The sequence below is a fragment of the Zeus faber genome (assembly GCF_960531495.2).
Source record: "Zeus faber genome assembly, chromosome: 8".
In the NCBI taxonomy this organism is placed as follows: domain Eukaryota; kingdom Metazoa; phylum Chordata; class Actinopteri; order Zeiformes; family Zeidae; genus Zeus; species Zeus faber.
The window spans coordinates 28396445-28413116 of NC_137195.1; the positions used below are offsets into that span (position 1 = coordinate 28396445).

The window sequence follows — 16672 nt, forward strand, 5'->3', positions numbered from 1 at the left end:
AAGGCCTACCCAGGTAATCAGCGGAGATTTGGCGACTTAGGCTGACTGTGCATGAGAGAGAAAAGACAGATTTGAGGCAAAGGGATTACGATGCGGCGACACCGCACTCTGGACCGTGACAAAGCGGGCAAAAGAAAGAGAAGGGAGACAGCCGAGGTTTTGAAACAATCCCCCGGATGAATCAAAATAGTTTATTTCAAAGAGAGGGCGCCCTCCCCCCCCCCCCAGTAAAGTGCATCACTGTAGCTCTGCAGTGTTACTACCTGAAAGGAAAGTGGGGAATGATGTGGAGGGGAGGCTGGAATGGACAGCACTGTGGCTAACGGCTTGCTGCCTCTCTTATGATAGAAGTCCATCAGACACAAGTGCCACAAGTGCACATTTCCTATTAAATCCATGTTAATCAACTGTTGCAGCTCCACTGGCCACGTTAGCCGCACAGGGCCCATGCAAATTTCTCTATTTTTGTGTGACAGGTAATAAAAAAAAATTAAACTAAGTGAAGCCTTTTCCATTGAAACACAAGATAAAACGACATAGAAATGTTTTTTTGTAAAGAGTGCATTGAATTTAAAATTTGAATTGATTGCAATTTAAATGTGTTTTATTTGAGCCGACATTGTACCACAGACCAAGAGCTGCTGTCCAATTTGCAATTATAGTTTGTGGTTCACCAAGGGGCAGACGACAGCATGGTTCACAGTCTTGCGGCCGCAAAGCTACTCGAGTCAGACAAATCAGCACCCGTGCAGCGCTGATTGGTCCTACTCGAGGCAGGGAGCTTTCTTAATGTTTGTCGGTCTTGTGTAAGATCGTTCAGTCGTAATTAGATGCCATGCTGGACATGGGCGTAATAAAGGAATCCACGGGTGATTGGTCTAGTCCCGTCGTGCTGGTGGGTAAGCCCAATGTGTCGGTCCGGTTCTGCGTAGCTACCAAAGGGTGAACGTGGTGTCAAAGTTCGACGCCTACCCGATGCCCTGGGTCAGTGAAATTCTCGACCGGTTAGGTACGGCAAATTTTTTCACAACACTAGATTCAACCAATGGTTACTGGTAGATTCCCTTGTCTCAGGAGTCCAAGGAAAAATCGTTATTCTCCACTCCGTTCGGCTTGTACCACTTTCGCACACTTCCATTCAAGTTGTTTGGTGCCCCAGCCACCTTTCAGAGACTCATGGACTACGTCCACATGTAGCATACACCATGGCCTACCTAGACCGCATTATAATTCACAGTGACACCTGGGAGCGGCATGTGCAGCATGTGGGCGCAGTCATTGAGGCTCTGAGGTGGGCTGGGCTCACCGCTAACTCAAAGAATTGTGCCGTGGGATGGAGGGAGGTACAGTTTCTAGGGATTCCACTTGGGTGAAGGCATGGTCTGACCCCAGCTTGATAAAACCAATGCGGTCTCCAAAGGGTCAAAGGGTGCTCCAGATCCGGTCCAGTGGTCAGAGAAGTGCCAGCAGGCATTTGCGATGGAAAAGTAAGCACTCTGTGGGAAGCCACAGAGGGCTGAAGCATGTTCTTGTTCCGCGGTGATTAAGCCCACATTTTTGCGGTGTAGTGGTGCAGGAGGTAGAGCGGATTGTCCAGTAATCAGAGGGTTCCTGGTTCAATCCCCGGCTCCTCATGGCAACACGTCACGTCAAATTTAGCGGCCAGAAATCCTGGAAGCTCACAATTACCTCGCTGTGATGACACAATTTTCTCTCACCGGCACAAGCAACTTGTTGCCATGGGCATTTCCAATCAATCTTACCCTCGCTGTTGTCATTTTACCATTTTGGATTTGGCCAAAAAATAACCCATCAGGAAGTGTCCCTGCTGTACCTGTTGACTCGTAATTGCTAAATTGCTCATTGGTTAAAACACCGCCCCTTGTCAATTGATAGAGCGTTGCTTCCTCCTGTAAAAACCCCTATTTCTAATGTAAGGAATTAGTAATTACTCCTTTTTCTGAGTGACCATGACAGAGCGCGCATAATGAACTCCCTGCAAGTGCTGTTTAGTGCTGTTTAACCCTAACTTTTCTCTCCCTTTCTGTCTGCAGACTGACCGGCCGGGCGCGGTCTTGTACCAGGAGGTGGAGGGGACGGAGCGACGGGTGCTGTACCTCAGCCGCAAGCTCTCAGAGCGGGAGTTGACGTACAGCACAGTGAAGAAGGAGTGTTTAGCGATCAAGTGGGCAGTCTGTTCCCTCCGCTATTACCTCCTGAGACAAGCTTTCATCCTCTGTTTGGACCAGCCCTCACTGCAGTGGCTCCACCGCATGAGGGACACAAACGCCTGAATCACCCTGGCTCTCCAGCCCTCTAACTTCCGGGTGGTCCATACGCCATAGCTGACAACCCCCCCCCCCCCCCTCTCCCCACTCTCTGGGGGCCGCTGACAGCTCCCTGGCCTAAGTCGGACGGGGGGGGTATGTGGCAGACCAAGGGTAGTGGTCAAGTACCGGCTGCAAATGACAGCAAGGTTCCCTTTCCTGCGGCCGCCAAGCTGCCTTGAATCGGCCGAATCTGCGCCCACACCCCATTGGTCTGACTTGAGGCAGGGAGCTTTCTTAATGTTTGTCTTGCAGAGGGGATCGGCATACAGGCTCGTCAGTCAACCAGGAGACGGAGCGGAACGCCATTCCTCCTGTGCCCAAAATTATTGTTATTGTTATCATCATCATTGTTATTATTTATACTTCTGGCCAGTGAGCCTTTTTGTTCCTCTGTCCAATAAAAATTCTTACCATGTTGGCGCATCTGCCTGTGGGCGGACCCCCACACAGTTGTAGCTCGCACTTTAATTATATGAAAAGCTATTTATCGCTGACGAATAACTACCGATCTTTTAACTAGATAACCGCAAGACTTGGTTTAACTTCAAGTGTCTGCAGAGATCATAGGATGTATTGTGAGTCTCAACAAGCTGAACATGTTGTAATGTAATTTCTTAACAGGTCTTCTTCTTTTTCTTCGGCTGCTTCCTTTAGGGGTCGCCACAGCGGATCATCTGCCTCCAATACCTTCTGTTCTGTGCATCTTCCTACCTTACACCAACCGCCTGCATGTCCTCCCTCACCACATCCATAAACCTTGTCTTTTGCCTTCCTCTTTTCCTCTTGCCTGGCAGCTCCATCCTCAGCATCCTTCTCCCAATGTAACTGTCATCTCTCCTACACACGTGTCCAAACCATCTCAATCTCGCCTCTTTTCCACCAAACTGTCCAACCTGAGCTGTCCTTCTAATGTACTCATTCTTAATCATGTCCATCCTTGTCACTCTCAATGAAAATCTAAACATCCTCAACTCTGCCACCTCCAGTTCAGCCACCTGCCTTTTTGTCAGTGCCACCGCCTCTAAACTGTACCACATAGCTGGTCTCACTACTGTCCTGTTGACCTTCCCTTTCACACTTGCTGGAACCCTTCTGTCACAGTTCACTCCGGACACCCTTCTCCACACACCCCACCCTGCCTGTACTCTCTTCTTCAACTTTTTCCCGCACTATCTGCTGCTTTGAATGGTCGACCCCAAGTACTGCCTTCTCCACCTCCACTCCTTGCATTCTCAGCTTTTCCCTGCCCTCCCTCCCATTCAGGCTCATGTATTCTGTCTTACTCCTGCTAGACTTTCATTCCTCTTCTCTCTAATGCATGCCTCGCTCTCCTCAACCTGCTCCCTACTCTCGCTACAGATCACAATGTAATCCACGAACATCATAGTCCGCGGAGACTCCTGCCTGATTTCTTCTGTTAACCTGTCCATCACCATTGCAAACAAGAAAAGGCTCAGAGCTGATCTTTGATGCAATCCCACCTTCACTTTGAATGCCTTCATCATGCCTACTGCACACCTTACTACTGTCTGACAGCCCTCATACATATCCTGTACCACTCTTACATACTTCTCTGCCAGTCCGACTTCCTCATACCACACTTCCTCTCTCGGCACCCTATCATATGCTTTCTCTAAATGCGCAAACACGCAGTGCAACTCCCTCTGGCCTTCCCTGTACTTTTTCATCAGCATTCTTAAATTAAACATTGCATCTGTAGGACTCTTTCCTGGCATGAAACCATACTGCTGCTCGCTGATCCCCATCCTCCACTACCCTTTCCCATAGCTTCATGCTGTGGCTGATCAACTTTATTACCCTGTAGTTACGTCTCCCTTATTCTTGAAGATGGGTACCAGTACATTTCTTTTCCACTCCTCTGGCATCCTCTCGCTTTCCAGGATGGTGTTAAACAGTCTCGTTAGGAACGCCACTGCCATCTCACCTAAACATTTCCATGCTTCCCCAAGTATGTCATCTGGACCAACTGCATTTCTACTTTACTTTCCACTTCACTTCTTCTGCCATTTCCTTCTCCTGTAATTTCTTAACAGGTAATAAGCAGAAATCACAAAGATTGTTTTATATATATATAACAACTAATAAAAGCATTGGTGGTATTTCAGACAAAAACCATATTATCAAAAAAGATTAATATCTCTTTTGTTTTCAATTTCCTCTTGAAATCTACACAAAATCATGTCTGGGACGGCTCCACCACGTAGCGGGTGAAAAACCACACTCAGTGGCATACCCCTAGCTGCGCCAATACACATGATGTACTTCAGCGATAAGGTCACTCTGCCACTCTGTCTTCCCTAGCTGGATCTGCACTAGGGTCAAGGAGGGGGGGGTCCCTTGCGTGGGGTTTCCTTACAGCCTCCAAATTACATTATGTCCTCCTACGGGGCAGCACGGTCCAAGCTCCCCGCCTCCATCCTTAGCCCTCACCCGTATACGTCGCGACCAACTCATCAACTCATTGATTATCTTGTTCGGCGCCATTGGCTAAATTGCTCATTGGTTAAAACACCGCCCCTTGTCCATTGATAGAGTGTTGCTTCCTCCTGTAAAAAACCCTATTTCTAATGTAAGGAATTAGTAATTACTCCTTTTTCTGAGTGACCATGACAGAGCGCGCATAATGAACTCCCTGCAACATCAGTTGGCGCTTAGCAAAGAGGCAGTCACAGATAATGCATATGCGTCTGCGTGTGCGCGTGTGTGTGTGTGTGTGTGTGTGTCCCAATAACGAGATTAAACTATCCCACTTCACTTCATAGTTAGCTCTCCCTTCTCTCTCGGCCCCTCTTTGAGGGGTCGACACATTAATTGATAGATTTCCTTAATCCGCCGCCGCTATGCTCCTCATAAGAAACCCTTCCGAAAAAAAAGGAAGCATAAGCGAGGTTTAGGCATCGCTTACAAATCCAAGATCGGGAGACTTACAAATGAAAGTATGCCACATACCCTGTAAAGCAAATCGGAATTTACAAATTGAAAACCCTCCCCAGTAGGAGTGCATCACCCTCTCTGTTGAATAAATTCATAGAAATCAAGGTTATTTACAAATAAAAACCTAATTAATAACTAACTTCTCACTAGTACCGCCTACAGACAAGAATCTGACAAAGCGCATGTACGTAGTGTATACTAAATCTTTTTTTTTTTTCGTTTTATTAAATCATTTCAGATAGAATAAGCTAAAATTGTCTGTCAGAAATAAGTTATCAAGAAATAGGAAACAACAACTTCTCAGAAATAAGAATAGACCAACCCGTTTTTAAAACAATGAACCAAATGGGAACAAAGGCGAAATCGATTACCAAAATTCAGTACCTTTGAGTGAATATATATATATATATATATATATAAAGTTATTATTTTATTTTTAAAACATTGACTCATTCATATGTGGATGCATTGCATTCTGAGAAAGCTAGATCCAAAGGCTGGCCAAATCGTGCACCCTCACATTCAAAATTTAAAATGGGCACAAGGTGTCGACCTTAGTTTTTTATTTTTAAATGGGTAACATGTATTATGTGTAAATATATGAATATAAGTGATGGAAAATGTTGACGTTTCAACATAAAGAGCTTAGTCTGAGAGTAATGGATTTGCCCCTCTGTGCCTTTTATCAATTCAAAGTTTTTAAAGTTTCCACAGTGGAAACTACACCTACACATAATACGGAGCTCGAGTTCTCTAAATTTAATGGGCGGCCGAGAGGAGCAAATAGCAACTTCCCTGGAATTATTACAAAAGAAAACAAAAGGTTGTTGTAGGCCTTTCAAATATTGACGCAGGCGTCTATATCAAAAGTCCTGCAGACGGGCTCTCAACGAAAGTGAATCAATGCAATGGACTCGAGAAAACGAGTCCATTGCATTGATTCACTGAAATCGAGACGTCATATACACAATAATAATCCTGCCCTCGTAGCACATTGTTGCCGCAGGATCTTTGAACAAAAAACTTTTGAAGACAGAGAAACTCTCCTGACGTACTCACTGGGTCTTTAAGCTGAAGGGGGTTTAATGAAATTTTTATCTTTTTTTTTTTTTTATGTTTTCCCCTGCTAACTCTACATTCTCTGAGGCAAACGAAGCCCCCCCTCCATGTCAGAAGGATGTCGGTGCCGGCGAAAAGGGCACCTCAAACCAAAGAAATCGAATAACGGGCTCTCCACTGCTAATCCGGCAAATCAATCTTGCTAAATGATGAAAAAGTCCCGTCTCTTTTTCCAATTTCTCCCCTCAAACCACAAACAGCGCAAAGCGCCAACAATGTTCTTTTCTCCTTTTTTTCTTTTGCGGTCGTAAAGTTTCTTTTCTGCTCAATATAATATCCAATTAACTCGCTCTCCCCATCGTCTATACATCCTCCCTCCCACACCCCTCCAGTATATTAACCAACTCCCGCTCGCTTCCATCTCACTGCCTTGCCCTAACACTCTCCGTCTGTGGAAGATAAATTGGGGGATTTGCTTCGGTTGATGTAGAGATGTGTTTGTGACCAGGGCAGAAGTGAGAGGAATTTACTACACCTATGCGAGTGGGTGGGGTGGGGTGGGGTGGGGGTCGGGGGGGGGGACCACGGAGTGGTTGGTGCGGTCGAAGAAGGTGCCATGTTGAGCCGCCGCTGTCAATCTGAGGAGAACTGGAGGAGCTGGAGTATACGTAAGGTGGGTGGGTGAGTGGACGGTGGGTGCATGGCCGAGCCTGACCCCTTTATCAGGGCTTCAGCCCGGAGCTGTCGACTACAGACTCCGGCAACACTAATCACCCGTCTGTCTTGTTGGGAAAGAATAGGCTGGTGTTCGGGCGGGATTCACTCAGCTGGGCCGAATGACAGCTCGCTGGAGGGGAAATAACTGGCCCAGATCAGTATCAGTCATATCAGTCGATGGATTCTATGGATGGATTTTCACCTCAGCCATCAGCTACGGAAAAAAAGAGGGGGGGGCTTTTAGTTTGAGGTGACTTTTGGAAAAGCGGCTTATCGAAGGAACGGCAAATCCTAAACTACCACTGGCGAAAAGGAAGGGGGTCGGGGGGGGGGGGGGGGGTCAAACGTCAGTGGAGAAAAAACTGTTATTAAAAAGATACTGTGGTATTACTCAGCAGTACCACAAAAGACCATCGATGCGAGAAATCGCTTCTTGACTTTGATTAAGCCATTTAGTGAGCCACCTCTAGAACCAGCTGAGTGAGAGTAAGATTATTTTTTTGATCAAATATCAATAATAGATTCATATTTAAGTAAATTATTTCCATTTTCTCTCAATTGCCAACTATGGCATGTCTGAAGTACCCCTAGAGATTATGAATCAGTCCCAACTGGAGAAACCCCTGAACAGGGAACAGATCACTAAGACTAATACAAAATACGACTACTGCAATATTTTATTCTCCTACAGTATGTAACCGGCTGAGCAAGACTGGAAATACCCTCCAAAAACTATTGTTTACTTACTCTGTCATCACTTCAACATACAGCCAAGATGGGCGCTAACACGGACAGATACGTGTTCACATAGTCCAAGCACACTCGCGTCAGATGGTGACAAGATGTGAGGCTGACTCTAGAATCCATACTAAACCTGTGACACTTAGTGCATTATTCTTCATTGTGTGGAGCCCGCTCCTCTCCCCACACTTAAATAACAGGAGACAGGAGTAAACGGTGCAAGGTTTGGTTGATGGTTATATAATGCTACAATTCATCTTTTTCTATAACCTTTGGCCCTGTTGACAAGTTGGTAAAATGGAAAATTCAAGGTTGCACTACCTTGACTTAAGCTCGGGGTGGAATTGGGACAAATTGATGTCAAGCAAATGAAACGGCAAATTGACTATTGCCTGTAATATCTCAGAAAAACAGTATGGCAAAAAGAAAAAAAACAGGCAAGACCACAGTCCACATTGGAATTAAAAACCTAATGTGACATTTGACAGAGATTAAGTAACCCACGCTGAGAATTGACCTTTCATGAATAGAGGTATTTGCGCAATTTGAAACATAGTTAAATTAGGGGAAAATAGGCCAAATAAACTACGCTGTGTGTGAAGCTTGGTGTGCATATGAGTTTACGGAGGAAAAAAAATAAATGGCGACCAATTGCACGCAGACCATGTAGAATGAACTCTGCGCGGCATAACCAATTCCTACTAAATTGGGTGAATGATTCAGAAATTTCTCTTACCGTATATATAGATCCGGTTTCGAGGTCAAATACGTTGAGACAAGCCGACAAATGGCACCCTCACATGCAATTTCAGCCGTCCCAAAATGAGAGACGTGCGGGGAATGAACAATTTCAAACTCTGAGAATGGTGTGGGAAAGTATTCCGCCGAAATGCTGCGATGTGACAATTCAGAAAATGCTGACATTTTCAGGGGAGAGAATTTACAACTGTCTGGCCTTCACCCAGGCCTCTCTCAGGCAAACCTGATTGAATCTAAATTACTTACCTGCAAGCCATCATGCATTTTCCATATATATATATATATATATATATGAAAAAAGCCTGTTACGGCTGCTATAAGTGCACTCTCTCAAGTGTCACCCTGTAGGTGGCTTTCAATCAATGGAAGAGGCTTAAAAGTGCAGTTTTGCATGTCACCCAGTGGCCACTTTGTTTACAGATGTCACACACACACATAGACACACACACACCCTTTATATATATATAAAGCCTAGTGAAAAGAGATAAATGAAATGTAACTGAGTAAACAGAAAATTACTTGCTTCATAAAGGCTATATTAAGTCTATTAATATTATTTCTAAAAATCTATTCTGAAAACACAATTTCTACAGAGAATTTTAAACTTCTTCAGAAGATCACTGAGCAATATGAATGGAGTACATACAATATCAGCACTTTGACACTTCTCAAAGCAAAATGAACGAACTAACAGAGTTCCAAAGAGATTAAATTGCTGGTGCATCGGTCCCGAAAAGTGCAGAGAAATTTAATGTGTTGAGAGAAACAGTCAAAAATCTAAATTCTTGACAGCATCTGCCAAACATGGACAAAGTGCATCAGCAAAGAGGTTCAAAAGATGGTTGCAAGTTGATGTTCACCAAAAGCGATAGACGGACGATGGATAAAGCCACAAAATTAAAGCCTCAAAAATTATGCCATAGGCTAGGGGACAAAATGAAGACGACTGAGAAGTCGGTGGAGGCTATATCTTTCACAGCCAATAGAATCAAACAAGGCTTCAGCCAATGATGTGCCATTTTCACTTTCATTCCACTCCCAAATTATTGACGTTATACTGTTTAATTAAATATGCCGCTATTACACTACTATATACACAATTTAATTAAATATCACTTCAGAGAAACACAAATCTTTAGAAAGAACCCCAAAGTATTAAAGTTGACAACTACATTTTCCGGTGGCGGTCCAGGACCATGCCCGGGCCTCTGCCTGCCCCAAGTCTGGAGGGTCTAGACCCCAGGGCCGGGCCACGGCACCCAGTCAAAGCCGGCGGAGGTCCAGTACCATGCCCCCCTACGCCACCGCTGAACGTAAAAATGTTGTCCCTTAACCTGGACCATTAAAATAAATAATAATAATTAAATTGAATCAACTACTTTATGAGCCAGTCCCAACAAAAAACACACACTGTGAGCTTCACAAAGCTGGAATTTATGGCAGGGCTGCCATTCAGAGATCAATTGTAGCAAAGGTGAATGCACAGTGTATGTAAAGAGCACAAAACCTGGACCATTAATATGATCTGAAGATTCATCGATCAAGAAGACTCTTCCAGAAGCCCTCAACCCACTGCCTGTTGTCAAATGTTAAACATGGTGGAGAATCAGTAATGGTATGGGCATCCATACGTGCCAGACTTGGAAGTCATCGGGTTCAATAATTGATCTGCATGGCCATGGATTGCGAGGACATTTTTGAAGACCGGAACATTGTTCCTCATCATCTTCCCAACACACCACTTACTAAATTCCCGAGAGGCCCTCCAGGATGCATTCAACATTCATGGGTACCATGGCCTCCTCAATCACCTGATCTGAACATCATTGTACCTTGAGTTTAATGATGTTCTGGAGTGAAGAGTGGGAAGTCGATTTCCACCTCCAGCCCTCAAATAACTGGAGGTTTTTCTTTTTGAAGAACGCTGCAATATCCAACTACACACAGTTCAGGGCTTGTATGACAGCATTCTGGATAGGATTGCAGCTTTTCTGGAGACAAAATCGTCGCTGTAGCTTCTTGGCGTTAATATGTCGCTGGGCTGATTGTTTCTTTGTCCACCTACGGCGTGTTTTTGTGTGTGTGTGTGTGTGTCCATCACAGTGTCCTGATTTATACTGTGCTCGTCACACTGTAGGTCACAGGTGGAGCCAGTGAAGCACGTTGGAAAATAATGAGATTGAATGTCAGCACACTTGCTGTTTGCCCTCACCAAAAAATGGACAGCCTTGGACGGGATTCATGTGCCAAGCAATATCCTATTGACAAAATGCTCATACAGAGTTAATTATTATATTATATTATATTATTATTATTATTATTATAATAATTATTATTATTATTGAATTATTATTATAATTGAAGGTAAAACCTTCCAGATTAAAATGTGTTGATCTCTATTTGAGAGCAGGGTTTAATTGAATATTCAATTTCAAAAATAAGTTCAATGAATATTCTCTCATCTCAACAGTACAACTATGAAAAATTCAACGACTATTCAACACATTGCAGGATCCAAAAAAAAAAACCTTTGGCAATATTTTATTGTTTTTTCTACCTGGGAGGAGTCAGTTAAGCTGACTTCCTGTATCATGCTACAATTAAGCAAGGGGATATACGCTTCATTTGCTTGATATGTCAGTAATTATAGTGCATGTTTGTGTAAGAGGAGATAAATGAGCGAGAACGGGTAAGAAAGTTACTGAATAGTCCCTCACTGTTTCTGCAATGAAAAATCTACCCATAAAAGAAAATAAAACAAGAACATTTTTCCACTAATTATACAGTGGGGCAGACGCAGGGAGACCAGGGAATGGTGTTTGTGACTGCGTGTGGGCTTTAGCGGGAGAGCCATTTAACTTGTAGGTCGGAGCCTCGAGATGAGGCACACTATAATTATGGGGTGAGGTGGGTTTCTGTTATGAGGTCAGGGGCAGCCAGTCAGTCAATGCGCCCATGTATGGACTCATGGATATACTTAAATCAACATGACAGTGGCCTAAACACTGCATCTCCAAAATCTTTCGGAATAGAGCATTGGAACACTGACGACTTGTGATACACTGTTCCTGTCCCCCCCCCCCCCCCCCCCCCGAAAAGCATAGTTGCAAAAGCGGTAAATGAAAAAGAGAGTTGTTTTCAACCAGATGATGTCCATTACACTTATCTGTGTGGTGCACAGCTGGTAACCAGGGATTTTATTTTCACATTATTCTTTTTTTTACCAAATTTGAATTCAGCATCCACTCTGTCATCAGGTCTCTCTCCCCGGTGGTGCCGCCCACACGTTGACATGGTGACTCCATGCGACTGTGTATTTGGCGGGTAGTAATGTTTATCAATGAGGATTTTATTCAGTAATGTCTTATACACTAGTGTACACAAATTGAAGGGCCCAGACGCCATGCTCTTAACGTACATTCAGGAAATATCAGTGGAGCCGAAAAAAACCCCAAAAAACAATGGAAAACAGAGCGGCTCAATCCACCCATTGGAGCGATGGAGGGTCCAGCAGTGGGCCTTAGGGGTTGATGATCCCAATGCAAATGGTGGGGGAGGGTGAGAGAAGACATTAGTGATGGAGCGGGGATCACAAACCAACAGTGCCGTCGCTGATGCTTCAAGAGTCTGCAGATGCATGTGACAGCGGCGGTATCATGCTCCGAAGCCCCCGGGAAAGGCTCTCGTGCAGGGGGGATTAAATCAGCCTCATAATGGCCCTTGGGGATTTGTGTGGCTGCCGGGTGACAGCCCTCAAATTGGGTGGCAGGCGGGCGGACGAGACCAGAATTGCGCCGAGAATGCCGGGCACCTTGATTTGATTTTGGTCTGTCATCAATCACTGCGGCAGACCGATTGATCGATTAATTGATCGATCAGTCGATTAAAACATGACAGGTCAGGCAACAGGTCGTGCTCATGCTCGTTCTAAATGGTACGGTTTAAACACAGGTGCATCTTGGGGACTTGATGTGATTTTGGTCTTTCTTTCAACATCACCAATCGGCGCGGCAGATTGGTCGATCGATCGATTAATTGAACGGTCAGTCAGAACATAAGAGCTCAGCGCTTCAGGCAATGTGGTACCAGGTCCAGCTTGTGCTTATTCGAAGGGATGAGATTTCAAGGCAGGCGCATCTTGGGAACTTTAGAGCGTAAATCCCATAACAGGTACATTGTCGCTAACACCTGCTCCCAAAACGGTTTCTGCATTTCCCCCCCACCACCGTTTTTTGCTTTGTGGGATCTGGGAGATTAGTTTCCATCAGATATACTTTATACCTGCAACTGCTATAATCCATACAAGGATCTATCTGCACCGTTGCCATGGCAATATCCTGAAAAAATTTGAGGAAAAAAATAAAAAACAAAGGAAGGCAAAGAGAAAAGATGGAAGTGTTGTAACTTGACAGGGAAATAACTATTTTCATTTTATTCAGCCAGCCGACTCCCTCTATCACCCGTGACAGGTCGGTGGCAGATGCAATGAAAGAGCTCCTGTTTAGGTTTGAGGGGTAATAAATTACCGCCGGGGTCAGGGCTGCGGAGGGGTACTCGCTGATTAAATGAGACCAAACTTATATCCCTCTGAAATCTCCCAGCCGCCTCTCCTCTGGAATCTGAAGGTGCACAGACAAATCCCATAATCCTAATTAAAATATTGCCTCCTATTGCGCCTTGAAAAAAATACCCAGCTGTGTGTGTGTGTGCGTGCAGTGTAGCTTTCCCAGGCACAAGTCAAAAAAACACGTGGGGTTTTTGTTTTAACTGTAATCTCCACAAAAAATGTTTTAATAAAATATAAACATGAGGCGCGGCGATCCAGGAAAGTGATAAAAGATAATTGGGACAGCGGGATGAAGTCACATTCGCAGAAATAGGAAACGCGACGGTGAATTTGAAAGCATCTCAAATTCAGTCTTAAAATTCCCAAAATAAAAGGTGTCCCTTGATTGCACACAGCAGTCCCATGTTCAATTAAGCAAGCAAGTGTGGACTAAAAAACAATCCACAAAATTGCATTATCAGCAACACGTGTGGGAGTGTGTTTGTGTGAAGTGCTACACTCTGAGTAACCCCAGTAAACCCACGCATTTACGACAACCTATTTCAAACTAATGAAGAAGAAATCACAAATCGTATTTGTTTTCGGGGGACCAAGCACAGTACTATGCAGTCGGGAATGTAAAATAATACTCATTGGCCTCCACTTTGGCCCGGGTCCATCTCGGCGACCCCTAAGCCAGAGCTGTGGGTATGAAAATAAATAACTCGATTACCCCCACTGTCTGTCTTCATTATGGACAAAAACCACAGCTCGTTGTTCGAGTGCTGCCTCGACTCCCTGATTCGGTCCAAATTGTTACACAGTGCAATCTAAATTCTGTCACTTTAAATACAGGGGGAAACAGAGTTACATTATGCAATGGAGGCCAGCGGACGAGTGTCTCCAAGGGTGCAGTCCGAATCAGCAGAAACCGCTTCTAGTGCTGATTTGGAATTTCAAATAAGGCTCTCTTGGGAGGACAGTCTCGTGAGGACTATCTTGTGACTGGGCTGTCTCGTGAGGACCCTCCTATGCATATTATCTTGTAACGAAAGTCTCATGAAGACCATCTCGTGAGGACTATATCAAGAGGACTGTCTCGTGAGGGCTGCCTCCTGAGGACTATCGTGACAGTCTTCTTGTGAGGACCGACTCTTTAGGACTGTCTCATGAGTACAAAAGCATGACAAGCACACTGTGGATACACTTCATTCTAAAAATGATTGACTCTGTGGTCCTTGTCATTTCAATAACCATAGATCACCTCAGCGAGCCTGTTATTGTAAGTCACATTGTGCAGATAGCACACGCAGGCTATTACTCAGCTGGATTGCGCTGATGACAAGTTGTATAACATCACCTTTTCTCGTAACGACACCATTAAAACAACAGTCAAGGAATTACAGAGGTGAGCTAGCGCTGCGTATATTGAGGTGACGTGATTATCATGCAATGAACCACACAATGGCAGGTTGCTTTTTAAACAGTCTAACGGGACCCTTCTTTTAACCCGTACGGCTTGAGTACAAGCTAAACGGAGCAGCTAACCCAGGCAGGTCAATGTCATCTTGACACTTGCACAAGCGAAAGGAGGTGTAACGTGTCATGTCTAGTGGGGTGCTACGAAAGCCTTTGTCTTTACCTATACACAGGGCGATCGGCAGTGTGTAGCAATCCCTCACCTTAAAGGGAGTCTTCCCATTCAATTTCATCAGCCGAAATATTGCTTAACGCCCCTTTAAGTCATTTGTGTTTTTTTCTTGCAAGTCTGTCCCTGTTGGCAAACAAAATATTTTATTTCTTCAAATCAGAGAGCGTGTATTTCATATAAGCAGTAACTCCTATGTACTGAAAATGTACTTCAGAGTGGATTTTAGAAACGATTCATTTTGCATTTACTCAAGTATATTTGTGAAGCTATTAATAAACGTAATGTTGCTCGGTTACACGTCTCAGAGGAATAGGGCCACATTAATAAAAACGATTTGCGTTCACAGATTATTCTCAGAATCCTAAGAATCCCCTCCTTGCTGCTTCAACTACAACGATAGTTGACGTTCATTACAAAATGGCCACATCATTACATTTAATTGAAATAGCATATTTTGAAACGCAAATAATTAATTGGAGAACTACTAGTACTTACTCAACGAAACTCATTTTAAAAAGTAACAGTCCTTTTCAACCCACCTCTGCCAATTAAGCATTTTAAGAAAAAATAATTAAATAAAAAAAATACAAACAGTTGAGATGGAAAATCTTTATTTAATTGACCGAAAACAAATGACTCCTCCACATCTCAGTGTAGGTGCTGGGGATTTCATTTAGCAATGTGAGTAACAACTGCAGAGAAAAATAAATGGACCCATTGCTGCTTGCAGGGGCCTTGGTGGGACCGGCTGCACTCTGACGCTTTAGCTGTTGTGGCCTTGGAGAGCTTCCGCCATGAACAGCTTCCCGAGGTTCTGAGAGGTGAATTCTTTCACGTTCTGGCAGTAGGTGTTAATTTGCCCTGTAGGGGTGACACACACACACACACACACACACACACACACACACACACACACACACACACACACACACAGCGAGAGAGAGAGAGAGAGAATTAGCGCCGAACTGTATGAAGGGAAGGACAGACTTGCCAACCTTGGGAAAATATTTATCAAGCGCCATAGCGGAACAGGGATAGTGTAATGGGAGTTTCTGTGGCATTTGAGTTACTGCAACTAAATTACTCCATCAGTTATTGACATCGTAGTCGTCTCGTAACAAGGCCAATCACATCGTATACGAGCTACTACTACGGCTAACTATATACAATACACAAATTCATCTCATTAGGATATTTCCCTTGAAATGCATCATCTCGTAAAGTCACCGAACATGTTTACCAACTAGAGATGCACCGATTGCAATTTTCTTGGACAATTCAGATTCCTGTTTTTTCTTTTTTAAGTCTGACCTGCAGATTCCGATTTCTGATCTGCTGTACGTCGCTGACGAATACATTGCGTGATGTGATCAGACAGCTGCACATATGGACTAATTTAACCTGTAATTCTCACAGCGTTAGGACAAAATATACTCTAACTAACATGGAAATGTCCAGTTCAAAGTTCAAATGAACGTCTTTCAGTTTAAGTGCAAATATAACTTTCTATTATATTTATGTGGTACTGGCATTCTGAAATGAATTGCAACCATTACCAAAAATTAAACAATTAAATAAAAGATCAACTCTTCTCACTGTCGTCACCGGAAGTCCTCTTTCCCTCACTGTGCATTAAACCAACTGAATCAAATGACTCGTTTTACTGAGGGACTCGTCAAGAACCGAGCGGAGCTCCGCTGTGATTTACATTACATTTAGCAGACGCTTTTATCCAAAGCGACAATTATTCAAACACCGACGGACGCAGCCATCAGGAGCAATGAGGGGTTAAGTGTCTTGCTCAAGGACACTACAGCATGCTAGCAGGAGGAGCCTGGGATCGAACCAGCAACCTTTAGATCACTAGACCACCAGCTCTACCGCCTGAGCTACCGTCCCCTGTGACAGCGGTAG

The 16672-nt window shown here is 44.1% G+C and overlaps 1 protein-coding gene across 1 annotated transcript in view; it reads right to left on the reverse strand.

Annotated features, from left to right (window-relative positions):
• Positions 1–15352: 15352 nt before the first annotated feature.
• Positions 15353–16672, reverse strand: part of LOC307233746 (eukaryotic translation initiation factor 3 subunit H) — an 85443-nt gene continuing 84123 nt past the window's right edge. The window contains exon 8 of the mRNA XM_080005154.1: positions 15353–15619. Coding sequence (XP_079861280.1) covers positions 15522–15619 — 98 coding nt within the window. The 3' untranslated portion in view covers positions 15353–15521. The remainder of the gene's footprint in view (positions 15620–16672) is intronic.